The 26,612-nt window shown below is 58.2% G+C and overlaps 1 protein-coding gene across 1 annotated transcript; it reads right to left on the minus strand.

The window, feature by feature from the left end:
* Positions 1-2,029: 2,029 nt before the first annotated feature.
* Positions 2,030-6,694, minus strand: GPR78 (G protein-coupled receptor 78). Its single transcript, XM_058547627.1, is given in 7 exon segments — positions 2,030-2,230; positions 4,926-5,039; positions 5,980-6,038; positions 6,041-6,109; positions 6,112-6,156; positions 6,159-6,526; positions 6,528-6,694. Coding segments are annotated over 7 exon segments (1,023 nt in total).
* Between the last annotated feature and the right edge of the window lie 19,918 nt (positions 6,695-26,612).

Genomic DNA, 26,612 nt, shown 5'->3' on the forward strand with positions numbered 1-26,612 from the left:
CCACCGCTACCAAGTGTTGTCTCTTTCCAACCGTGGCATTTTCCGCAGGACAGGGTACGCGTATTTCGTCGGATGGATTTAAGGCTGTAAGACCGTCCTTTAACATGGCAAGGCTGTGGTAACCTGAGGCCCAGCCCTGCTGGCTGGTGTGCCGCCCCCAGCCCCAGCGGCTCCCAGGAAGGAGGGAGGGTGCAGCCTGCAGGGTCCCAGCCAGGCTCTGCAGTTAGAGACCCAGCTCTCCTCTGCAAGCACTGGAGTACCCAGGGGGCAGCCGGGCCTCTGGGTCCACATGCGTCCTGTGAACCAGGGGGATGACGCCCATAAACCCCCCTCACGCCTGCACCCGCAGCCCAGGGCTGGACTGAGGGCCTTCACTGAACTGCCCAGGGGGGTTCTTTTTAATCGCTTCCTGACCACATATCTACAGTTATTATTCCTAAAAATAATTTGTTTTCTTTGAATTGCACCTTATAATTTACAAGCACTTACATATATCCCGCTGCGGGGAGATGTTAGAGAATCAGCCAAAAGCAGCCAAACCACACCCAGTTATTTGGAAGAGAATTTGTCACGCTGGCTCCACCAGGCTAACTGTCACTAAAGCCTGGATGGCCAAGAGGAGCGGACAGCTGTGTGTGTCCAGAAGGAAAGGACTCAGGACCAGCCTGCCCTGGACCTGGGGTGGGGCCAGCGCTGCGGGCTCTGCAGGATCCCATGGGCGAGGCCTGTCGGAGAGTCCGTCCTGCCAGTGGTGGGGCCTGATCCTGCAGCCCACCCCTGGTTCTGCAGGGTACGGCCTGGGGCCTGGAGAGGGAAGACAGCAGAAATGAACCACTGAAGAGAGAAGTGTGTCCACTCATTCATTCATTCACTCACTCGCTCCTTCACACAGCACACCTCTCCTGAGGGCCTGCTTACACGCTGAGCATCAGCCTCTTCCTGGACTGCAAAGAGGACAGACGAGCACTCAGTTCCCAGACGTTGTCCCCTGGGTCCATTTGGTGACAATGACAGTGGGTGGCCACACCCAGGAGTGGCCCCCTCGACCACTAGAATGAAAATGATGCTGCAACTCAAGGCAAGCCCCCCCCCGACTCCCCCAGGGCTGAGCAGAGTGGCTGCAGCTGGGGAGGGAGCCCCACCCTCCTGACCACTGTCCCCTGGACACCTGGACTCTGCCTGCTGCTGTGACCGTCTTGACCATCTGATGATGGTGATCAAGAGGACGAAGGAGGCCTTGGGAGAAAGGGACAGGGTCCATGTGCTTTTACGTCTCTGTCAGAAAAGGCTCTGAGCACACGGACATTCTTCACGTCTTCCCCAGTCAGAGTTCTGGTCCCTCCTGGTAAACCAGACAGGACGCAGGCCGGCCGGTGAGCCCAGCGCACGCGCATCACAGCGAGCAGAGGAGCAGAGGGAGCGGACTGCAAGGTTCCTCAGAGACGGGCACTTCTCTGGGGGCCGGCGCCGGCCTGCTCTGGGGCGCCTGGCCCTGGCCACAGGTTGTCAGACCTGAGATCCAGGAGCCCCAAACCAGACTCTCCATAGAACTTACCTTCCAAACCTGGACGATGCCGAGAGGGAAGGGGGGCGATATTAATAACTAGGCTGGGGCAACAGGCGTTAACCTGGGCCATCCCGACAGACCCCGAGTAAGCCTGGTCACCCTACCATACAGCAGCTGTCACAGGAGACCCGCTGTGTCCCGGGCACTGCACAGGGTACCTTCCCACCACCGTCGTAAAGCATCACAACACTCCCAGAAAAGAGGCGGGGAAACTGAGGCTCAGAGACGGAAAGCCGCTGCCCTCAGCACACCTAGCAACCACGTGGCCGAGCCCGGAGAGGAAACAATCCACAGCCTGTGCCATCTCCTCCGCCCCACAACTGCTGCCCCCACAACCTCTGCCCAAAGCCAAGCTGCCCCTTTGGGGGTCCCAAGGGGCTTTTATGCGGCAAGACCAGTGCCCGGTCCGCTGGGCTCCAAGGAGGCCCGGCCGGCCCTCAGTGCGTCCGCTGCAGGCAGAAGTCATTCTCCGTGTCTGTGAGCTCTGTGGGCAGATGCTGGGTGTGGGTGTCTCCTTGGCAGCCAGTTGGCTATGCCGGCCCGGACCTGGGGACACTGCTGGCGGAGCACAGAGTACAGGAAGGGGTTGGCTGCCGCCTCACTGTAGCTCAGGCACTTGCTCAGGACGCCCCAGGGAGCATTGATGGTGACAGAGGGCACGAGCTCCACCAGCCCGTGGGGAGTTGAGCAGGTAGTTCAGCTCAGCAGCGGTGACCACACTCAGGCACACACACCTGTGCTCTAGAGGTTCGGAAGGTTCTAGTTCTAGAACCACAGATGAGTACAAGTGGGAGCCCACACATTTGCTAGCTGAGGGACTCTGTGCCAGCTCCGAGCCTCAGGCACGTGCCTCCAGGGAGGGGCACCGAGGGACAGGTCTGGGAGCAGCAGAGGAGGGTTTGTGTTCGGAGAGCTGCCTGTGGGCGCCTCCCACATCATAAGTGGGAACTGAATCAGAACCTCACAGCTGTGAGTGTGGATGAGGTTCTAAGGTGGCTGGCAGTCTAACCCACAAGAATTCATGCGTCCACCGGTGTGCACTCCTGTCCGGAGTCTCTCACCCCTTGGGGGGCTGTGCACTTATTCCAGCTATTCCGCAATTGCTGAAAATGGTTTAGAGCTGGGATCTTCTCCTGGGAATTGTTTTCAGAACTTGGAATCATTCTTAGGTTCTTCTGTGGACACCTTGAAGATGAATTTAATGTGGTTAGAAACGGCATAGTCACCTTGAGCCAGTGGTGAGGGTGAAGAAGGTAAAGGGGCTGGGGACACCGCGATTTTTCTGCTCTGTTTCTTGGTTGTCACCCTGGGGTTTTATTTATTCAATCAGCGGTGTGCGGCAGGCGGACAAGAAGGGCCAGGACGTAGAGCTCTCCTCCAAGACTCAGCAGTCTGGGGGCCGGGGTGCAGGTGGACACAGGGCCAGGATGCTGCTCCCAAACTCAGTCCCTCGATGCCCTCCCTGTCTGCAGACACTTGCCTGCGCTCGTTGATCTGCGTCTCCTGCATCAGGACCAAGAGCCCATCCTGCAGTGCTCATGGGGACCAGGCGCAGAGCTGGGCCCACAGGAGGTGCTTGGCCGGCAGTGAGTGAGTGAGGGAAAGATACATCACCTCTCAAGCCTCATGACAACCAGAGCAGCTCTATTCTGTCCACATTTTCCCTATGGGGCTGGGGGCGGTAGGTCACAGAGAAGACAGCGGGAGCTGCCTGGGTCTCGGAGTTGGCATGGTGGAAATGAGGCTGCACATGTAGGCACTGCGGCTGTTCTGGGTTCTTCCTCCTGCACACACGTGTGCACTCATACAGGCATGCATGCTCACACACACACTCGGGCCCCTGCACACATGCATAAAAAAAGTAAGACCCAGCCACCAACATAGCATGGTGGCTGAGTAAGCCAGGCTCCCTCATTATGCATTTATCATCTCAGGAGAACATGCTCAAGCTGGGTCCACATGCAAGCGCTCTGGGAACTCCAGCACCCACCACACACACACACACACACACACACACGTGTACGCACACTCACACAGTCACGTGTACACACTCACATGTGTACACATGCACACTCACACAGTTATGTGTGTACACATAAGCACATGCACACGAGTGCTCACACATACACACGTGTACACATGAGCACACAGACACACGTGTGCACGTACACCTGACACCCGGATCAGATAAATGTCTGGTTCACAGGAGAACGCCACAGTTTCCTCTGTCCACGATTGCGCCCATGCAGTTTCCTAAGAACTTGAGGCCTTTGTCAGTTTCGAGTGAGGAAGCACGGTGCCCGTGACCCACGAGAAACCCACTCGTGTCCCTGAGCCCAGTGGAATAGGTGGCCAAGAGCCACGTGACTCGTGTCCTGAGCACTGACTCCGAAGAACTCTCAGGGTAAGGGGAGCTGACAGGGAGGAGAAGCCCGCTCCACTCGGCCCAGAAGCTCCAGGACCCTCCACCCCCGGCTTGTGAGAAACCCCCTCCCAACAACACCTAACAAACCAATGACCTGAGGAGGCAGACAGGCAGCCTGAACAGACAAGTGGACCTCGCAGGGCATTCTGGAGCCCCAGGGGAACCTTGCATGATCAAACCCAGGAGCCTGCCTGCTCTCTCCCTTGGTGGGGAGGCCCAGGACATAGCTGACCCAGCCCCAGGAGGCTGAGGACCATCAGCTCCTCCCGGGAGCCACTTCTGTCAGGGCGTCCTTCTGCTGCAGCTCAAGACAGGGGGGAACAGGGACCACTCAGGGCCCTGGCTGTGGAATGAGAATCCCAGGAACCCTGCAGGCAGGAACACAGACCACACTGCCCTCATCACAGTATGTGACAGTGGTACCCAGGGGCCCTTTACACAAGGTTTTCCTCAGTCTCCTGCGAGCTCCAGGCCAGGGTCTCCAGGGAGAGGGATGGCAAGAGGAGCAAAGAGACCACTCACTCAGCTGTGACAGTCCTGAGGCCCTGGCCTGGGCCTCCACCCTGGATCCTGGAATCCATGCCCAGGGGATGCTGAGTCTGAGGGCTGGGTTGGTCCCAGGTCTCCTAACTGATCTTGAAAGCTTCCCAGGATTGGAAAGAAGCAGACAGACCCCACGCCCACCTGTGCCCTGGCCTCAGTCTCCCTGGACAGGGACAGTCTCCTCATTTACGGCATGGGATGTGGGGCTGTGATAGCTCTGTCCCAGGGCCCTGGACAAGAGCAGAGGGGAGGCCCCGGTGCCTCAGCTGTAGAGGAGGAGCCCTGTGGGTGTCAACTTCCCTCCAGGTGCCCAGCCGGAAGACCTCAGAGGCCTGCCTGGCTGAGGTCAAACCCACTCCCCAGCGGCTCCCAGGACAGGCACCTGACAACCAGGACCCAGCGGGTCACAACACGTGGGGCAAAGCAGATGACAGAGGACCCGATGAAGAGGCTGATCTTCCTGGCAGCCCGCTGGTGGCGCCGCTTCTGCTCAGGGAGGCAGGGCTGCCACCCCCACCCGCCGCAGGGAGAGAGGAGAGGACAACCCTCAGGGCGCCCGGGGACCGGGGGCAGAGCCACAGCCCAGATCCGAGAGCCAGACAGGGCAGGTTCACAGGGGACGTCCAGGCTGGAGAGCCCAAGGAATAGAGGGGGACAGGACAAGAGAGAGAAGGAACAGGGGGAAGAGGTGGATTTCTTCTGTAAAGGTGAAATAAAAGAGGCACGGAGGGCAGGGAGGAGGGGACCACTCTCTTCCCCTTCCCTCTCTAACCACCAACCCCCCACTCTTCCTTCCCCTCTGTGCAGAGGAAACTAAGTCAGACCCGCTGAAGGAGAGCACGCTGGGTCCTCAGTGAGGGAGAAGCCACCAGGGCCTGCTGTCCTGGGGCAGGAGAGTATGGGGAGCTCTGCACACAGTGGGGGAGAAGGGACAAGGCGAGTGATTATAGCAGCGGAAGATGCAATGGGCAAATGCAGGCCAGGTGGTGAGCAGACAGGACCCGGCAGACCCTCCCAAGACCTGAGACCCCAGGCCAGGCAAGGGCACCCAGCCGGTGGGGCAGAAACGGAGAGGAGTGTTCAGATCCACACCCACCTGCCCCAGGAGGGGAGTGTGACTGACCCCACAGCAGGGCCGTGGCACACACCTCACAGCACCTGCAAAAGCTCCCTGTGTGCTGTGGGCACATGTTCTACACGGCAGAGACAGACACTGAGAAGCATCTGGCCCTTCGGTGTGCAGACACACAGAGTGTGCAAAGAAGCTCGGTATGCAGACACACAGAGTGTGCAAAGAAGCCAATATGGAAACCCCGTTGTCATGTGCACAGGAAGCCCCACAAGCGTGTGAATGCCTGCAGCAGGTGACAGTGCCCGCAGGCTCCTTGAGCCAACTGCTGAGCAGGGAGCAGGAGCTCTGGTGAGGCCCTCAGGGTTGGGGCACACGGGCCGGCTACCTGGGGTGCAAGTCTACCATCTGCTCCAGTGCTTGCATGGTGATGCGTCTATGCGCCGGCAGTGGCCGCACGCCACCCGCAGCACCTTGAGGGAGGGGAGGTTGAGCGCGGCGAGCGCAGCGAGAAGCCCACAGCGTGGAGCGCGGCGGGGAAGGCGGCGAGGACGGCAGGCGCAGCGAGTAGGACGCCAAGGCGCCGCTGTAGCCGAGCCTCGAGCAGACGAACGCAGCAAACGCGAAGTCCAACGACGGTCTCCACGCGTAGGCCAGCAGCAGGCGGGCGTCGCGCAGTCGCAGACGCCGGGCGTGGAGCAGCGAGAAACCCACCGCCAGCCACTGGTTCGCGCCCAGTGCCGCCACGCTCCGCACCGCGTTGGACGCCAGGAAGGTGTCCAGGAAACCAACGACCTGGCATGCGCCTGGCCCCGACAGCGGCCGCCTGCGCAGCACGCCGAGTAGCGTGAACGGCATGTCGAGCGCCGCCAGCAGCAGGTGGCCCAGCGACAGGTTCACCAGGAAGACGCCCGAGGCGCGCGCGCAGCTCAGCGCTATAGGCGCCCCAGAGCAGCACCAGCGCCTTGGACAGCAGCGACACGGCCTGCACCAGCGCCGGCAGCCCAGCCAGCAGCGCCTCTCCCGGGCCCAGGGCGCTAGCAGCTCGCCATACGCCCCGCGGGCCGGCGGCAGCGGGGGCCGCGCTCATGGCTCATCTCCCGGCGCGGGAGGGGAGCGCGGCGGGGAGCCGGCCCGCCCGCGGAGTCCCGGAGATCCAGAGCCGGCGGGCAGGGTCCGGAACGGGACTCGGAAAGCGGCGGCAAGCACCAGGTCCTGGGTGCCCTGTCCAAGCGCGCTGCGCTGCGGAGCCGGGAGCGGCCCGGGGCGGGCGGATCGCAGACGCCGCCGCACTTGTCACCGCCCGCGGCGCTGTCCAGGGTGCTGAACGCGCTCGCCGTCCCCGCGCCGGGCGCACAGCTGCCCCGCGACGCCGTCCCGCAGCTAAAGGTAGGCGTCAGGGCGAGGGGTGTGGCGGGCACAGAGGTCTCTTTGCTGTCGCCTTGTCTTTCCTTCCCTCCTCATGGAGTTGCGGGAGGGAGCTCCGCATCTTCTACTCCGGACCTGGCCGGTCCTTGCAGTGGTCACAGCTTCTCCGCCGGAGCCTCCAGCGGTGACTCATGCGCAGTGGAGATGCTAGCCGCCGGGTCCGCTCCTCCTCGGATGCGTCGCCCCTCACCGCACGCCTAGCGCGTCTCTGCGCTGGTACCAAACTGCCGAGTGACCCGGCGGTTTGTGGGGGGCAGAGAGCAGGGAGACTGAGGGGGCAGGGAGCTGTGCGGGGTGGCAGAGGGAGCGACAAGGAGGGAGCTAGAGAGACAAAGCTCGCGCCGGCTGGGTCACGCTCCCCTTCCCCAATCCCCAGCTCAGGGCCAGGGACTCGATCCAAGTTTGTGCACCAAGAATGGCTGCAAGAAGAGGAAAGTGGTTGGCGGAGGAAGGAGGGGAGGAGGGAGACGAGGAAGGAAAGGTAAAGAGGAACAGAGGAAGTGGGCGCAAGGCGGGAGCCCGGACAGGAAAGCAGAGGGAGAGGGAAGGAGAGCGGGAGAAGGTGGGAGGAGCAGCTCCCAGCGGGCTGCAGTGTGGACACACCTTTGGAGCTGAGCTCTGCCCTTCCAGGTGGCTCTTGCTGCCCTTGGGAAGGGGAGTCTGTCTCTCTCCCCACCTCCGCTGACCCCTCTTGGCTTCTGAACCTAGTCACCCAGTGGGAATCTTCCAATCCCTTCAGTGGCCAGTTGGCAGGACAAGGAGCAGGGAAGGCATTTGGAAGTTGCTGGCTCCAGGAAGCTTTTCTGGCATCTTCTCTGCAGTGGCAACCAGACATGAATGGAGCCAGAAGGCAGACCCTCACCCCACCTTTCCCCACTCCCACCCACCCACCCTCACTAGGAGACTCTGACAGCCTACCCCTTTCTGAAGAACAAAGTGTGGCTGGTGGGGAGGGGGCTCACCCTCGTGGGGGTCTCCCTGGTGCCAGCGCTGTAAGGACTGGAGAGAGGGCAGGTGGCTGGAGGAAGCATGAGGATGGACAACCTGCACTGGCCACCTCACCCCAGCCACGTGGCCTTGGGCAAGTCACTCAACCTCCTGGGCCTCCTCTGCTCATCTGCATGACGGGGATATTAACAGCCAGCAATAGCACCTGCCTCGTGTGGCTGCTGTTAGGATTAAACTCACGAATATGCATAAAGGGCTTAGAACAGTGCCAGGCGCACCACAGCGAGCACTCAGAGAAATGTCGGCCTCAATTGTGATTCCCACTTTATGGTTGAAGAAAGGAAGACTCAGATGAGGCAAGTGTCTTTTCCAGGGCCATGTAACTAGAAATCAGCGTGCTGGGAATCAAACTCAGTCCTTCCGGCTCCATCCCAACGTCCTCGTCATCCCTCCACGGCCCCACCCAGAGAGGCCAGCCAGCCAGCCCCAGGCGCAGCCTCCATCCGCCAAATGCAGCAGCTTCCTCTCTCCACGGCCCTCCTGCTGATCTGCTTTCACATCCAAGATCGGACCTTGCCTGAAACCAGAACAGAAGTGTCAAGGCCTTCTTGACTTTCCAGGAAGAGCAGGCAGCTCTGCAGCCCCTGGTGTCCGTGGAGGGTGCAGGGGGATAGCTGGGACAATGGAGGTGGCCTTGACAGCACGGCAGCAGGAGATCCCCAAGTCCCTCCAAGGCTCCCCAGGGACCGTCTGAGGCTCTGCAGTGGAGGCATCAGGTGGCTCCATAGGGAGGCTTCTGTCTAACCACGTACAGCAGCTCCCGTCGCCTCTACATGTCTCCAGGGAGAGCCGGATTCCAGGGACATCGCTCAGGGGAGACTACAGCATTGTGCTGAGACACAAGCGAGGGACAGCTTAGCCAGTCAGTGCTACATAAAGGCAAGCCACCCGTTCACCCGCAAGGATCTTCCGGGTGCCCACTGCGTGTAAGGGACCATGGCAGACAAAACATAGACCGTGGAGATTAAATAAGGCTGGGTTCTCCCACTGTGATGAGCAGAGAGAAGATGTAGACAAAACCATTCCGAGCGCCTCTGAGAAGTACTATTGGCTCTTGCTTTTCGAGACAAGTGAACCAGGTCAGTTACACTGAGTGGAAGCACTGCCATTTGTGAATCAATTCATTTCCACGAAGGTGCTCTGAGAGCTTGTTATGTGCAACTGGGGAGGAAAAAGTGAGTGAAGGGGGAAAGAACCAGTGTTAACTCAGCTTATTGAATTTTACCCAATGTTAAGTGTATTTTATGATTAAGCTTATTTAATTTTACTTTATTTGAATCTCAGCACAGCCCTAGGAGACTCCTGCTCCAATTGTTCATATGAGAAAACCATTCAGAGCAGTTAGCTTTGATGAAGTTGCGGAAGCATCATCATTCAAGCCCAGGCCTCAACAGGACAGAAATAGAGGTCTCAGCGGGGGCTCCGGGGAGCGGGACTCTCCTGGACAGACTGTGGAAGGCTGAGGAGGGAAGCGCAGAGAGGGCAGTCCAGGCTGAGGCAACGACAGAGGTGAAGTCGGAGCGTGGGCCTGTGGGTCATCCAAGATGTGTCCAAACGTGTGTGTGTGTGTGTGTGTGCACGTGTGCGTGTGAGTGTGCATGTGTGCGTGTGTGTGTATGTGAGTGTGATTGCAGGGCAAAAGGAGCCAGCAGGAGTGGCTGAGACCAGATTCTGGTGGGCTTTGAGGGCTTTGAGGAATTTCTTAGGCAGTGTGGCACCATGCAATACTACTGAGCAGGGGAGGAGCCTTGGGGGCCTCCACGGAGCTTTCTTGCTGAGATGTGTATCTCGGCGAGACTGAGCAAGATGGCCCAGTGAGGGGCACGCCCGTACTTTTTAGGGCACTTTTTTAAAGTCGTGCTGAAAATATTTAACATTTTAATACAATTTTTTTTGTAAGATTGGAAGATAAAGGGATTAAACCCTGCATGGCACCCTACAGAGGGTTTAAATTTTTCATCAGAAATGAGATTTGAGGTAGGAAGATTAAATGGTTTTCCATCGACCACAGGGCTCAAAACCACCACCCACAGCCCGGGGAGGCGGGGGGGGCAGCCGGCTGCTGAGATCTGAGATCGGAGGCGCTGGGGTCTCTGGGGGAGTAGCAAACGGAATGAATCCAGATCTATGAGGATGCCCCCCCAGAGCCCAGTGATCTGTCTTCCCGGCAGGCGCCCCAAAGGAACAATCCGAAATGTCAGCAAAAGTGTTTGCCCGCACACATGCAGAAAAGGGAAGTCGGGAAGGCTAGAAGAAAGGGAAATGAACTAAACACCCAACAACAGGAAGATGGCAAATACGTTATTGTATCCCCACAACACGGCACCATGCAGCCATTAGAAGGCAGGTGCACTGAAGACAATGCCTATTGCGTATTATTTAGTGAAAAACACTGAAAACGCACTGTGATTGCAACTCTGAGCAGTGCCTGGAGAGAAAGGGTGCCCGACCCAGTGGTGGCACATGGGGGTGGTAAACTGTGAGTGTTTCGGGGATTTTCTGATTCTTTTTCTGTTCCTGTAACTGCCACATTTTCTGTAAGAGCATGAACTGCTTTGAAAATCAGGAAATAATTCAGAAAGACCCAGTGCCGGTCCTCCGTCAAAACTGAGCAATATTGTGCCCTCCACACCTCGAGGTCTGCCCATCGTGACCGACTTGTTTGCCAGCTTTGGAGCATCTTAGTTTTGTGAAATCCTGGTAGAAATTATCTTCCTGGGAGGGGGGAGGTAGAGTGGAGCAGAGAGAGAGAGAGAAGGAGCAGATTTCCTTAAAATTGCAGAAGGTGGAAAAGTGCTCGAGTCGGCCGTGTTGTCTGCGCTTCCCAGTCTCGCGCTCACTTCAGCCACAGCGGGTCCCAGTCAATTCCTTAGTGAGGCAGGGAAGAGACCCTGGGCCCCAGGACGCTGCACGTCTGGGATGTGCCGGGATGAGTCTCCTCTGTCCCCTCCCCCTTGGAGTTCACAGGACGGAGACAGAGAGCAAGCCGGAACCTGGACATGTGCCCCCTGCAGGATCGAGGCTGCGGCAGAAGGAGGCCCTGGGCTCTGGGGGTCCTGGGAGCAGCTCCTGAGCCAGCCTGGAGCTGAGCAGCCTGTCCCAGAGCAAGGACAACAAGAGGCAGACCAAGACGGGGCAAGTAGGAGATAATTCAGTAACAAGGAGGGGTGGGCAGGAAGTGGAGGTTGTGGACTGAGGCAGGGACAGGCCCTAGAAAGCCTCCATCATGTCACTTCAGGCTCCATGAGCAGGGTGTGTCCCAAAGGGCCCTGGCAGGGGCTGTGTTTAGATCCTTCAGTCTGGCCGCCCTGGTGATGGGTTAGGAAGTGGGGCCTCTGGGAGGTGATTAGGTCGTGGGGGTGGGGCCTCCATGAATGGGAGTAGTGCCCTCGTAAAGAGACCCCAGGGAGCTCCCTTGCCCCCTCCACCGAGTGAGGACACCACAGGAAGTCTGCACGTGGAAGAGGGTGCTGCCCCTGCCATGCTGGCGCCCAGATCTCACACTTCCAGCCTCCAGAACCGTGAGAAATGAACAGTCTGCGGGATTTTATCACAGCAGCCTGGACGCACCAGGACAGTGGTCCCTTCCCCGCAGGGTTGGTGTGAGGATTAGAAGAGGTCAGGAGGGTAACCCACTGACCCCCAGCCGCGGTCAGGGCGCCAGATGGTACCGCCTGCTCACAAACTGTGCAATTACACGTGGGCTCTGACCGACATCGTTACCCTCATCCCAGGAGATCATCCATTCATCTGCTCGTTCAGCGAGAGTTTTCACCTGTCACGCACCAAGGCTGTGTGAGGGCTGAGCGAGATGCCAGGACAGAGGTGGAGAGAGAAGTATGCGTGTGACAAGGAGCAGGCCAGGGAGAAAGGCTGTCCGCTCCAACGGGAGGTCAAAAACGGCCTCCGAGACGGCGTTGAAGTTGGAAAGACGGGGCTCAGATCCTCCCTCACCCACTTCCTAGACCTTGGCACGTCCCCCAGTCTTCTGAGCCTTCCCTCCTTATCTTCAGTGAGGGAGGTCGACTGTGTCTCCCTCCGGGGTTACGTGAAGTCACACATGCAAACCCCCGGCAGGGAGGCACAACCACTCTGATGTTACCATAGGAACAGTTACCGTCTCCCTCCAGGGAAGGTGAGGAAGTCCGAAGCTTTATGGAGGGATCAGGATGCCCTTAAAAGCTGCAGGGTCCACCCCTCTGTTTGGGGGTGAGGACATGAGGTCTGGCGAGGCCCAGGGGACAGCCTGTCGGCAGCATCAGACCAGGACCCGGGGCCACAATGTGGTTTGAGGGACGATGCCGGCGTTGAGTCAGACAGACCCGGATTAGCATCCTGAATCCACACTTTTGTGAATTCTCTGATCCCCAGCCTCAGTCGCCTCACCTGTTAAAGGGGTCAGAAACAACACCCGTGCAGAGCTGCTGACATGATTTCAGCAAAGCCCCGACATGCAAGGCCTGGCCCATGATGGTCAGTCCACGGATGGTCACTCCTTCTGGCGTTAGAGCAGCACCTGGGGCAGCAGGTGCTGAGCGCAAGGGAGAGAATCGTGGGGCTGGACATGGGAGCAGGGGGCCAATGGGTGAGCACGGGGGCCAGCGGGTGAGCAGGGGGCCAGCGGGTGAGATGGGGGGCCAGCGGGTGAGCCGGGGGGCCAGCGGGTGAGCACGGGGACCAGCAGGTGAGCAGGGGGGCCAGCGGGTGAGCAGGGGGACCAGCGAGTGAGCAGGGGGGCCAGCGGGTGAGCAGGGGTGCCAGCAGGTGAGCACGGGGGCCAGCGGGTGAGCACGGGGGGCCAGCGGGCAAGCAGGGGGCCAGCGGGTGAGCACGGGGGCCAGCGGGTGAGCAGGTGAGCACAGGGGCTGTGCAGGTGAACACTGAGGTCAGCAGGGGACCCCAGCCTCCAGCAAAGGGACGGAGGAAGAGAGCTGCCACAGGGACTCAGGGCCCAGTGGGCAGAGGAGCTGAGGGACTGACCCCACACCACCCATGTTGGCTGCTGCTTCCTCTTCCTCTTCCTCTGGAACTGCTCTCAGATCACCCGGAGGACACGGATTGCCCTTTCCAGAAAATTCCTTCAGGCCACCTGAGCACGTGTCCCCTTCGGGATCCACCAACCGTGGTTTCTAATTCAACTGAACATGTTTGAGCACTGACCAAGCGGGAGCCCCTGTGGGCACCAGGATAAATGCAGAAGAACACCACTTTCTGAAGGAGAGGAGCGTGGGCGCATCTGGCGACAGCACTGGGAACTTCGTGGAACGCTCCAAAAACTCCAGTGTCCAGAGGTGACATCTCATTACTGGTACTAAGATGACGCGCTGCTTTCTGTCCTTCTCCACCAGAGCCCAAGCTCTGTCTGATGAGTCACCAAGTTCCATCCTGTGAGAGACACCAGCCCAAGATGGGACCGCCCTGCCCACGGGCATCTGTCCACTCCTAGTGCATCCGGATCCGTGGCCACACGACAGATGCACTGTGGAGATGGGAAATGGACACCCTGCCAGGCAGTGGACCAGCCACAGACGTCTGACATTCCCAAGCTCCGTGCATCCTGCCCTCCTTGTGTCAGAAAGCAGACCCCTTGCTCCTGTTTCCATGAGAATAGATGCACTGATGGGGAGGGGAGCAGAGATGGATGGCGTCCCCCCTCCTCCTCCGCATCCCTCCAGAGTTCACTCCATGATTCAGCAAACAGCCACCATTCGTTTGGGTTGGGGCCTTAGCTTTGGAGGTGTCTCGGGCCGTCCGGGCTGCTATAACAGAACACCATACAGCAGACCCTCGTCTCTCACGGCTCTGGAGGCAGGAAGATCGGTGCGGCAGGGTTTGGCTGCAGACTTCCGGCTGTGTCCTCACCCGGCAGGCGGGGTGAAGGAGCCCTGTGGGTTTCTCGTTGGAGCGCTAATCCCGTCATGGGGCCCCATCATCATGACCCCAGCTCCTCCCAAAGGCCCCACCTCCTAAGACCATCACACTGGGGGTTAGGATTTCAACATATGAATTTGGGGGATGCAAACATTCAGATCACAGCACGGGGAGACTCGTATTTTAGTTCCTCTCAAGCTCACTGTAAAGAAAACACTGAAGACGTGGAGAAGAGGAGGGAAGGGATGCGTGAGCCTTCCAGAGGGCCCTCAACCTGAGATCCGTCTTCACGGAAATAAAATTTTAAACAGATACTCCATTTGTTCATTCGTTCATTCAGGAAGCATCTGACGCAGGTCTGAGGACTCAGGGGGATAAAACCAGGGCCCGTCCTCCAGGAGCTCACAAGTCAGGCACCGAGCAGGCCTCACGACGCAAACGCTTCAACCGTCTTTGCTAAAGGCAGGTGGTCGGCCTGGCACGTGCTGTGCCCGGGCCACGGAGCACGGGGAACTGGGTGTTTGGTCAGTGTGAACTGTGTGCGTCTCCTCTGAGGTCTTGGGCTGGCCTGGAAGAACCTGGACTAGAACTCAGGTCTCCTGATTCCAGGCTCAGGGCATTGGCCTCAACATGGCGCCTCTCAACAGTTCACTCAGCGCGGGTGGAGGTCCCCCACAGTGTCCGGTCCATCCCCAGGCCCTGCGAAGAGCCCAGGGGGAGCCGGTCCGAGCGTGGTGAGCAGCCCCAGGCACAGGCAGGGCCCGCCCTTGATGAACACGTTTCCAGGCCCCACGGGTAATTCACAGCTCTGACAGTAGCCTTCTGATGACAAGGGCAGCAGCTAGCGCCCACGGGGAGCTCTTCCTATGCATCCCCTTATCTGTCTCCCTGGCAATCCAGTGAGGTGGGGATCCAACCTGCCCAGGTTCTCACCGGCCACACCTATTCAGCCACAGCTTACCCACAGTGACCAGGTGAAGGGGCAACAGAAATAATGTTAAAAATCTCTGAGTCTACAGGGCATTTCACCTACTTAACCCTGTCTGATGCCGACTGCAAACAACAGAGGAGTTTTAGTGTCTTATTTTGCCACTGGAGAAATCTGGCCCCAGAGAGACGGAAGGACTGGCCTGAGGCCACACAGCCGGGAGGACCCTGCCCTGTGCCCCCAGAGACAGCAAAGTGGTCAGTTGGTTGGTTGGAGGTAGTGTGACTGGGCTCTGCTCGTGCCTCCACGCCTGCAGGCTGGTGGCCAACTTCCGGGAATGCTATTTGCTGACTTGTAAAAACCACGTCTCCTGGAGGGAACGCAAGTTCCCTGTCACCCTGTACATCACGGAACCCACTCAATATTTCTGTTGCAGCCACTGTTGAGCATCACCCACACTTCTGAAATCCCCTGCCCAACGTATGCTGGGAACAGCCCCGGGCAGGAGCCTGGTCAGCATGGCCTCAGTCACTGGGCGAAGGAGTGCAGGGGCGAGAGGAGGAGAAGAATTAGCCCCTGAGCACAGCTAACGGATGAGTCAAGGCTAATGGCACCCTGCAGGGTGGAGCCTGATGCCTCAGAGCTGCCTGCGGGGCCCAGAGCATCGGGGTCTGGAGCCGGCGTCCAGCAGAGCAGGGCCTGACCCTGTCTCAAACATTTGGTCCCTCACGACCTCGGACAAGCCACTGTATCTCTCTGAGCCTCAGTTCCCTCGTCTGCAAGATGGCAAGAGCCATCTTCTTAGGATTGTTGGGAGCGAACAATAGGGTAAAACAGCCTGGAAGCAGCCAACACTAGGCATACAGCAGGTGCCCCCCTCCCTTCCCAAGCCCTGAGGGCGAAGGTGGGGAGAGGTGTCACTAGCAGATTCCAGGATGGATTTGCACTGTTGAGGGGAGTGGGAGGCAGGGCGTCCCGACATGGAGCAGACCGTGGACGGCGGTGCGTGAGCGTCCAGCTGCTCACCCATCCATCTACCCAGTGTGGAGCGAGCCCAAGCCTGTGCCAGCCCTGCCTGGGCACGGGGATACACCTCTGCACCAGGGGAGCCCTGTGAAGGGGGGAGACCAACAGAAGCACAAGCAGATCGCCCTGGAAGCAGCGTAAAAAGACTGGAGGCCCAACCTTCAGCAGCAAGAGGATGTGTCACCCAACACACACAGGTTGGTTTACCCATCACACGACAGCCAGAAAGGAAGTACGCCAAGCTCGCCGCAAGGAAAGCGGGCTTGTTATTATCGAAAGGCAGCCAAACGAGGTGAGGGGAGTTAGACCTCACATCCACCTCCTCAAGGGAAGAAGGTAGGGGTTTTTATCAGGGGTTTTAGGTAGGGGAGGGGAGCGCGTTCTGGGGTTTCAGGTTGGGGGGGAGCTCGTGCTGGGGTTTCAGTTCGGGGAGGGGGACCGCGTGCTGGGGTGTTAGGTGGGGGCGGGGGAGCGCGTGCTGGGGTTTCAGGTGGGGGCAGGGAAGCGCGTGCTGGGGTTTCAGGTGGGGGAGGGGAGCGCGTGCTGGGGTTTCAGGTGGGGGAGGGGAGCGCGTGCTGGGGTTTCAGGTCGGGGAGGGGAGCGTCCTGGGGTTTCAGGTGGGGAAGGGGAGCGTCCTGGGGTTTCAGGTCGGGGAGGGGAGCGTCCTGGGGTTTCAGGTGGGGGAGGAGAGTGCGTGCTGGGGTTTCAGGTGGGGGAGGGGAGCGCGTCCTGGGGTTTCAGGTGGGGGAGGGGAGCGCGTGCTGGGGTTTCAGGTGGGGAAGGGGAGCGTCCTGGGGTTTCAGGTGGGGGAGGGGAGCGCGTGCTGGGGTTTCAGGTGGGGGAGGGGAGCGTCCTGGGGTTTCAGGTGGGGGAGGGGAGCGCGTGCTGGGGTTTCAGGTGGGGGAGGGGAGCGTCCTGGGGTTTCAGGTGGGGGAGGGGAGCGCGTGCTGGCGTTTCAGGTGGGGGAGGGGAGCGCGTGCTGGGGTTTCAGGTGGGGGAGGGGAGCGCGTGCTGGGGTTTCAGGTGGGGGAGGGGAGCGCGTGCTGGGGTTTCAGGTGGGGGAGGGGGAGCGCGTGCTGGGGTTTCAGGTGGGGGAGGGGAGCGCGTGCTGGGGTTTCAGGTGGGGGACGGGGAGCCGCGTGCTGGGGTTTCAGGTGGGGGAGGGGGAGCACGTGCTGGGGTTTCAGGTGGGGGAGGGGAGCCGCGTGCTGGGGTTTCAGGTGGGGGAGGGGGAGCGCGTGCTGGGGTTTCAGGTGGGGGAGGAGGAGCATGTGGCCGTGTTGGTTGGCTCCTTCCCATCAGCTTGCCTTTGGCCTTGAAGACTGAATTTCTTTCTCTTGACTGTCTGGGCTTTCCTGGTTAGTTTTCATCATCAGCCTGCATTTGGCCTTGTGAGGCTGAATCTTGATGTCTGGACCTTGACTTCCTGGGAAAGACAGGTCACTCATGTGACCCTAAGGAGGGACAGGAAGACCTGTTAGTTTTGAACAACTATGATTATGCTGCATACTCACAGCTGCAGTGAGCAAAGCTTATCTCTGAGTTTTTTGGTAAGATGTTTTAACCTCTTTGTTCTCAGTTTCAGGGGGAGCAGCTCACACTCCCTGGGGAGCCCCTCGGCAGCCGCCTGGAGGAGGTGAGTATAGAATGGGGCCTGTAGGACTTTCTAGTTGGAAGGGAGAGCAGAATGTCCTAACCAGATACGGGGGGCAGGCAGCTGCAAGGGGACTGTGGCACCCAGGGAGCTCATTGGACAGGAGGGAAATGAGAGTAGGCAACTCAAGAAGTTGGTAAAATCAGTCCTGCAGGGAGACCTGAGGCTCAGCGCAGAGGTTGGCCTTTGTGACCAAAGACCACCAAAGGGGTGGGGGATCTGGGACTGCTGACAAGTTTTCAGCGTGAGGCGAATGCTCAGCACGCCCATGACGAAGGAGGCTGACGTAGGCCTAAGGTTACTCAAGGAGCCTCCAGGGCCACAGGGCACAGCTCCAGGTCATGACTTCAGCAGTGCTGCCCATCCCCTTTGGTTCTGCCTGTTTTCCAGCTTTCCCACGAATTCGTGAGCTCCTGGGAACTGACAACCCTCAGGAAAACTCCTTGCCCACCTAAGTCAGGCAGAGCCACATTTCAGGCTTGCAACCCAGAAGCCTGTGCATTAGGACTTGTGAAGTACCCATCTTAATGCCTGGCACACAGGAGGTGTAAAGTAGATGGGAGAAGTCAGTCTAAAACAGTTATGAGAATGTGAGCTTATATTCCAAACAGTTCATATTTGTTAAATGTATAATGACAGTGATATGATAGTGATGATGGTGATGATGGTGGTAGTAATGGTGATGGTGGTGGTGGTGGTTATGATGAAGGTGGTGATGGTGATGATGGTGGTGGTGGTGATGATGAAGATGATGATGGTGATGATGAAGATGATGATGGTGGTGATGATGATGATAGTGATGATTAAGATGATGATGATGGTGATGATGAAGATGATGATGATGGTGATGATGAAGATGATGATGTGATGATGATGATGGTGGTGATGAAGAAGATCATGATGGTGATGATGATGATGGTGATGATGATGAAGATGATGATGGTGATGATGATGATAGTGATGATTAAGATGATGATGATGGTGATGATGATGATAGTGATGATTAAGATGATGATGATGGTGATGATGAAGATGATGTGATGATGATGATGGTGATGATGAAGATGATGATGGTGATGATGAAGATGATAATGATGGTGGTGATGATGAAGATGATGATGGTGGTGATGATGATGGTGGTGGTGGTGGTGGTGGTGATGGTGATGATGGTGAAGATGATGATAGTGGTGATGATGAAGATGGTGATGATGGTGATGATGATGGTGGTGATGACGGTGATGATGATGGTGGTGATAAAGATGGTGATGATGATGATGCTGATGATGGTGATGATGGTGGTGATGATGATGGTGGTGGTGATGATGAAGATGGTGATGGTGGTGTTAATGAAGATGGTGATGATGGTGATGATGAAGATGATGATGATGGTGATGATGATGGTGGTGATGATGAAGATGGTGATGATGGTGATGATGAAGGTGATGGTGATGATGATGGTGGTGGTGGTGATGGTGATTTTGAAGATGATGATGATGGTGATGATGATAATGATGAAGATGATGGTCGTGATGAAGATGATGGTGGTGGTGGTGATGAAGATGATGATGGTGATGATGATGGTGGTGATGGTGATGTTGAAGATGATTATGATGGTGATGATGATGATTTTGATGATGGTGGTGATGATGAAGATGGTGATGATGGTGATGATGATGGTGGTGATGATGGTGGTAGTAATGGTGATGGTGGTGATGATGATGATGATGATGGTGAGGATGATGGTGGTAGTGGTGGTGGTGACGGTGGTGGTGGTAAAGATGATGGTGATGGTGATAGTGATGATGTGATGTGATAATGAGGGTGATTATGGCATTAATAGTGGTGATATACACATTTAATGGGCAGTCATCATGTGCTAGTCACTAGCTAAGCCCTTTGTATATGTTACCACACTTAATCCCCCACCTATGAGGTAGATGGTGTTCTTATGTCTAATTAAAGTTGAGGAAACTGAGGCACAGATAGGATAAAAACTCGTCGAGGCCCCACCATTGGTGGAGCCAAGATCTGGCTGTTTCCCTCAGTGGGTTCTTGCAAGGATGACTGAGGTCCCGTGAGAAAGGGGTTGAGTGTGATGCCCGCCCCAGGAAGGCTCAGTGGCTGAGGGGAGAAGAGGGCATTGCCAGAGAGGAGCAGCCAGGGAGGTGCTCAGATGATTCCAGCAGACAGGGCAGGGTAGCAGGTCCCTTCACATCAAACACACTGACTCACAGGCCAAAGCAAGATTTGGTTAAATGTGTTAGCCTCCATCGTTCGTCACTCAACGAGGATTTCCTGAGGGCCCACAGAGGCTGGCGTCCTGGGCTGGATGCACACTCGTGGGCACAGTGCGCCCCTCCCCACTTTGCCCAGCTGGTCCGTGAGGTGGTGCCACTCCCCTCCCAGGAGGAGCTCACTCCCCTCCAGCAGTGAGTCTCGGGGAAGACCGGGGCCCGGTGGGAATGCGTTGTGCACATCCCTTCCCAACTCCACCTGTGAGCCTGACCCTGAGCCTGTGTCCCCATCTGCGAAAGGCGGCCACTGCACCATTCTGGAACAATAAATACAGGCCAAAATGATACCCTAACCCGAGGGCTTCTCATGCGCACCCTGTGGCTTGGTGCTGCCAGGGAGACCGGGAGTGGTACAGGCCCTGTGGCTGAGACGCAGCCAGCAAGGGCTGGACGTGATTTTACACGCAGAATGATTGGGTTCTGCAGCAACGTGCTGGCCAGGCTTCTGGACAGGCCCGGGTGAGTCGGGGACAAAGCAGGGCTGGGGGGCACTGGGGAGGGCAGGGAGCGAGGGTGGCGGCCATCTACATGTCTTTCCAACAACCTAAGCACGTGCCTCCCCCCCTTGGATCCTGGCTCCTGTGCCACACGTGTGGAACAACAGGAAACTCGACCCCATTCCTCAGAGGGAAAGCTGAGGCAGAGAAGGTGACCAGTGGCCTGTGAACTGCCCAGAAGCAAAGGTCCGGCTCATGCCTGCTGACCCTGTTGCTGCCTCTTCCCTGAAACCCAACTGCAGCTTCTGGCAATTACTGTTTGTCATTTCCACCTCTAAGCCGAATTCCAGACCAAACCTGTGAGCCAATCCCGGGAGGGAGTGGAGGCGAGCTGACCCGGCAGGTCTGCACCCCCAGCTCCTGTCTGTCCATACTCCCCCCTAACAAATACCCTCTGAGCGCCTGCTCTGGGCCAGGCACCCTCAGTCTACAGGCGGGATGTGGGCTCTACAGCAAAGCATCACAGAGGCGTGGCTGCCCGCCTCCAGGAGGGGCAGATGGACAGACCCCATGCACAGCGAGGCCTGGGTGGAGAGGGGCATCAGGGCAAGCTCTTAGAGGGAGTGACACCTAAGCCGAGACCTGTGGGTCAGTGAGTTAGCCAGGTGAAGATGGGAAGAGTGTTCTCGGCAGACAGAACAGCATGCATGCAAAAAACTGAGGGGCACCATAGCTTGTGAGAAATTGGGCTGGATTCCCAAAGTGAGGGGGTCTTGCTCCTCTGCTGCTGCGTGGAGCGCGTGTTGGAGGGGCACCGGGGACACCCGAGCTGGTGAGGAGCTACACTTGGCCCACTGAGAAGACAACAAGAGCCGAGCCTGGGACCCGGCAGAGAGGAAGGTCCTGAGTCCCATCTCACAGATGAGAAGCCTGAGGCCAGGTCTCCTCCTTCCTGGCTTGGTTTCCTTTTGATCCTATTGTCTTTGGGGAGAGTGATGTCTCTATCTACACACCAGGAAGGGTGGCTCTCCGAGAACCTTCTGTAGACTAACAGTTCCCTCCTGAACTCCACTTTCTGTTTTCTCAGAGGACCGGGGCTGGCCACCTCCCGAGGTGGGGCTCCTACCCCCGAGCGCCCCTTATCTCTGCCCTGCGGCTTCCTGCCCAAAATACTCACACGGCTGCCCCCTTCCAACTCTCAGGACCCGCCCAGCAGGGAGGCACTCGCAGGAGTTTTTTGAAGGAAGAAAAGTACCCAAGAGAAAAACTTGTAAATGAACCAGAATTCACGAGAGAGAGAGAGAAAGAGAGAGAGAGACAAATAGACGAATGCCAGTAACAAAACAAAATGAAACGTGTTCCAACTTCCTAGTGATCAGAGTCATGCAGGGAAAAGAGAAGACGAGCTCTCCACTGTTGGCTGGGAAACTGGCTTCCCTGAGGTGTCAGCAAACGGCCGCACTGCCACGTCCCGCCGTAGATACTGGAAAAGGTGTATCCCTTAGCATAGAAATTTAAAAATCCACAAATATTTATGCAGGGTCCGCAACGTCTGACAGTTGTTCGTCTCAGCATTTAACACCAGCAGTCGATCACGTGGAGGCAAAGGTGTGGACACCAGAGTGCCAGTGTCACTTGTCACACAGACCTGGGGACACTCAGTCCTCCGCCAACACACACACAGGAAGTTCTAGGGGCCAGCGGGCCACGGCTCAGGTCTGGATTTATGGGCAGAGAATCTGTCTGGGCTTGTTACTGAGTTAACAAGAGAGAGAAAACACAGGATCACACTGTGACCCGTGTGTGTGTGTGTGTGTGTGTGTGTGTGTGTAGATGAGCGTGGACGTCAGCATGCCTGTGTGTGCGCGTGTGTGGAGGTGGGTGTGGAGGTGAGTGTCTGCATGTGTGTGTGCGTGGAGGTGGGTGTGGAGGTGTGTGCATGGAGGTGAGCGTGTGTGCATGGAGGTGAGCGTGTGTGTGTGGAGGTGAGCATGCATGTGCATGTGTGGGGGCGTGAGTGTGCATGGGTGTGTGCATGTGTGCATGTGGAGGTAAGCATCTGTGTGCATGCATGCATGTGTGTGTGGAGGTGAGCATGTGCGGGGGTGTGTGTGGAGGTGAGCATGCGTGTGTGTGCGTGGAGGTGTGTGTGGAGTGAGCATGCGTGTGTGTGGAGGTGAGTGTGGAGATGACTGCATGTGTGTGTGTGTGGAGGTATGTGGAGGTGAGCATGTGGGGGTGTGTGTGGAGGTGGGTGTGGAGGCGAGCATGCGTGTGTGTGGGTGTGTGTGGAGGTGAGCATGCATGTGTGTGGAGGTGTGTGTGGAGGTGAGCATGCGTGTGTGTGGAGGTGAGCATGTGTGTGTGCGGGTGTGTGTGGAGGTGTGTGTGGAGGTGAGTATGCGTGTGTGTTTGTGGAGGTGTGTGTGGAGGTGAGCATGCATGTGCGTGTGTGTGTGGAGGTGGGTGTGTAGGTGAGCATGCATGTGTGTGTGCATGTGGAGGTGTGTGGAGGTGAGCGTGCACGTGTGTGTGTGGAGGTGTGTGTGGAGGTGAGCATGCGTGTGTGTGGAGGTGGGTGTGTAGGTGAGCGTGCGTGTGCGTGTGTGGGGGTGGGTGTGGAGGTGAGCATGCGTGTGTGTGTGTGTGTGGAGGTGGGTGTGGAGGTGAGCATGCGTGTGTGTGGAGGTGAGCATGTGTTTGTGCGGGTGTGTGTGGAGGTGGGTGTGGAGGTGAGCATGCGTGTGTGTTTGTGGAGGTGTGTGTGGAGGTGAGCATGCATGTGCGTGTGTGTGTGTGTGGAGGTGGGTGTGTAGGTGAGCATGCATGTGTGTGTGGAGGTGGGTGTGTAGGTGAGTGTGTGTGTGTGTGTGTGGAGGTGGTTGTGTAGGTGAGCGTGCGTGTGTGGGGGTGGGTGTGGAGGTGAGCATGCGTGTGTGTGTGTGGAGGTGGGTGTGGAGGTGAGCATGCGTGTGTGGAGGTGGGTGTGGAGGTGAGCGTGCGTGTGTGTGTGTGGAGGTGTGTGTAGTTGAGCGTGCGTGTGTGTTGAGGTGTGTGTGGAGGTGAGCGTGTGTGTGTGTGTGTGGAGGTGAGCGTGCGTGTGTGTGTCGAGGTGGGTGTGTAGGTGAGTGTGCGTGTGTGTGTCAAGGTGGGTGTGTAGGTGAGCGTGCGTGTGTGTGGAGGTGTGTGTGTGTGGGTGAGCATCCGTGTGTGTGTGGAGGTGAGCGTGCGTGTGTGTGTGGAGGTGGGTGTGGAAGTGAGTGTGTGTGTGTGTGTGTGTGTGTGGAGGTGGGTGTGTAGGTGAGCATGCGTGTGTGTGTGGAGGTGTGTGTGTGGAGGTGAGCATGCGTGTGTGTGTGTGGAGGTGTGTGTGTGTAGGTGAGCATGCATGTGTGTGTGTGGAGGTGGGTGTGGAGGTGAGCATGCGTGTGTGTGTGGAGGTGGGTGTGTAGGTGAGCGTGCGTGTGTGTGTGGAGGTGTGTGTGTGTAGGTGAGCATCCGTGTGTGTGTGGAGGTGAGCGTGCGTGTGTGGAGGTGGGTGTGGAAGTGAGTGTGTGTGTGTGTGTGGAGGTGGGTGTGTAGGTGAGCATGCGTGTGTGTGTGTGGAGGTGTGTGTGTGTAGGTGAGCATGCATGTGTGTGTGTGGAGGTGGGTGTGGAGGTGAGCATGCGTGTGTGTGTGGAGGTGGGTGTGTAGGTGAGGGTGCGTGTGTGTGTGTGTGTGTGTGTGCATGGGGCGGGAATCTGTGTGCACCCGGAGGAAACTCCGACAGGATGCTCCCGGAGGCTCAGTACTGGTTTCTCTGGGAGAGGACTTGGTCCGGTTGTTTACATCCTGTCTAGTGTGTATACTTCTTTGCTTCTCTACGACATGCACACCCCATTTAAAAAAACAAAGACGCAGCTTCCAAACCAGCCCTCTCTGCAGCCCCTCAGGGAGCCGTGGACCCTGCATCAGCCCTTCCAGGCGTTTTCAGCTTGACGGGCGGCTCGAGGTCGCTCCCCTGCAGTCTGTGACGGGGCTGGAGCCTCCCCTCGAGAGGATGCTCCTCCCTCCGCCTCACTCCAGGGGGCAGGCCTGCCCTCGGGGGACCCGGGGACTCCAGGCACAGCCGCAATTGTGGTGAGCTCATTAAAAGTCATTAATTCAGGGCCAGCCCGGTGGCTTAGTGGTTAAGTGCACGCACTCCTCTACTGGCGGCCCGGGTTTGGTTCCCAGGCGCGCACCGCCGCACCGCTTCTCCGGCCACGCTGAGACCGCGTCCCACATACAGCAACTAGAAGGATGTGCGACCATGATATACAACAACTACTGGGGCTTTGGGGGGGAAAAAAAAGGAGGAAGATTGGCAATAGATGTTAGCTCAGAGCCGGTCTTCCTCAGAAAAAAAAAAAAAGTTATTAATTCAGCCCGCACCATGGGGACCCCCAGGGCAGAGCCCATGGGGGGCTGGGTGGCCCGGACGAGCAGGGCCCTGGGGCTGCCTCGCTGAGGACTGCTGAGCGGGCTGTCATGGGGTGAAAGCAAGGACGGGGTGCCCTGCACAAAAGCAAGTGGCATTCAAGGGCCAGGGGCTTCGGGGGCTGCCCGACAACCTCAAGACCAGCTGACCTTTGATGTTCCTCCATTTAGCTGTGTATTCGTCGTCTATGCTGCATAACAAATGACCCACTTACACCAACATCCATCTCATCATCTCAGGCTCTGTAGGTGAAGTCCAGGCAGGGCGTAGCTGGGTCCTCGGCTCGGGGTCTCACGCAGCCAGGCTGTGATGCTCTCTGGAGCCCGAGGTCCCCTTCTGAGTTTGTGAGGTTGTTGGCGGGGACTCGCTCTCAGCAGCTGGAGGTCACTGTCAGGTCCTGGCCACTCGACCCTCCATCTCCAGAGCCAGTAACAGAGAACGTCCCTCACGGAGAATCCCTCTCTTCAAGAGGAGCTCTGATTAGGTCAGGCCCACCAGGACACTCCCCCTCTCTTAAGGTCAGAAGGGAAAGCCCATCACAGTCACGGGTCCTACCCACATTCCACGGGAGCCGATGATGCGGCATGGACACCAGGGGGCGGGATCTCAGGGCCGTCTCAGAGCTCTGCCTCCACACCCACTGCTCACTAGTGCAGCCCTCACCCCTCGCCAGGCGCCGTCCTGAGCACTTGGCATGCATCAGTGACCTCGCCTCTGCACGGCCTCGGAGGACTTGCCTAGGGGTTAGCCACACAGTCGTGAGGAGCAGGGAGGGAGACTTCTGGCCAGTGCTCTCCGGGCCCATCTCCGGCCAGGCCTGGCCCTGAGCATCACCCACTGCCCTGCCCCCAGACAACTGCTGCCAACGCCCAGCTGGCCTCACCAGGCCCGCCAGACCCTGAGGGCAAGGAGGCCAGGAGGGATCAGAAGGGGGTGCAGCCACAAACAATCTGGCCCCCGGGCCCTGGCTGTTGAGGACAGGGCCCAGTTCCCTCAGGGCTGGCCACCTGCAGCCCCAAGACGACGTAGGCTGCCTGGACAGCTCCCGGGACCTCTCCTTCCCCACCCTTCCAGAGCTGGAGGCCCTCCCGGGAGGGGCGGCTAACGCAGGGAACAGCTGGTCTGGAGGCTCGGCTGCGCTGGGCGTGACCGCCGAGGTGGCAGCCTGGCCTGGCTCCGGGCTGTGGGCTCACCCCTGGCCCTGCAGCCCGGGGTCTGGGCCAGGCCCCAGCGCTGCAATCCTGGGATGCCACAGCGTGCCCTCAGCGATGGTGGATCAGTCAGTGGTTTTGCAGACGGGAAACTGGGGCCCCAAGGGTGTTTGCTTCACACGCATTTCTCATTTAGTCCTCACGGCCACCTAGAAGAGAAGGGGTACCATCCCCTTTCCAATGTGAGGAGGCAGGGCCTCCACTAGCGAAGCAAACTGCCGAGGCCACAGACGAGTTATTAGGACTGGGTCCTAATAACTGACTAGCAGCTAGGTCGTTCTTGCATTCATTCAACAAATGTGTACTGGGCACTGGCTCCGGGCTGGCTCTGGCTGGGCTGGGGGCACAGAAGCAGACGCACCGCGGTCCATGACCTCGGTTGCTCACAGCAGTGACGCTCGCCGCTCACACGACTCCGAGAGCCTGGAGGGCCGGGCGAGCCCCTCGAGCAGCTGCAGCTTTGCCGGGAAGCCGTTGCAGAGGTCACTGACCACGTGGGGGTCTCTGCAAGCTCGGGCGGGTCAGGGGGAGGACGCCCCTCACCGCGTCATTTAAGGGCTCCTCAGCCTGACAGAGCTTATCGCCCACAGGCCAGACACAGAGCGCGCCTGGCAGTTTCCTGGAGACCCCCCCTCCTTGGGGAGCTGAGACCCCCGGGGTCCACCTCTTCCTGCTGGTGTGGACCCTCC

The sequence above is a fragment of the Diceros bicornis genome, chromosome 8 (genome assembly GCF_020826845.1).
Source record: "Diceros bicornis minor isolate mBicDic1 chromosome 8, mDicBic1.mat.cur, whole genome shotgun sequence".
Classification (NCBI taxonomy): Eukaryota; Metazoa; Chordata; class Mammalia; order Perissodactyla; family Rhinocerotidae; genus Diceros; species Diceros bicornis.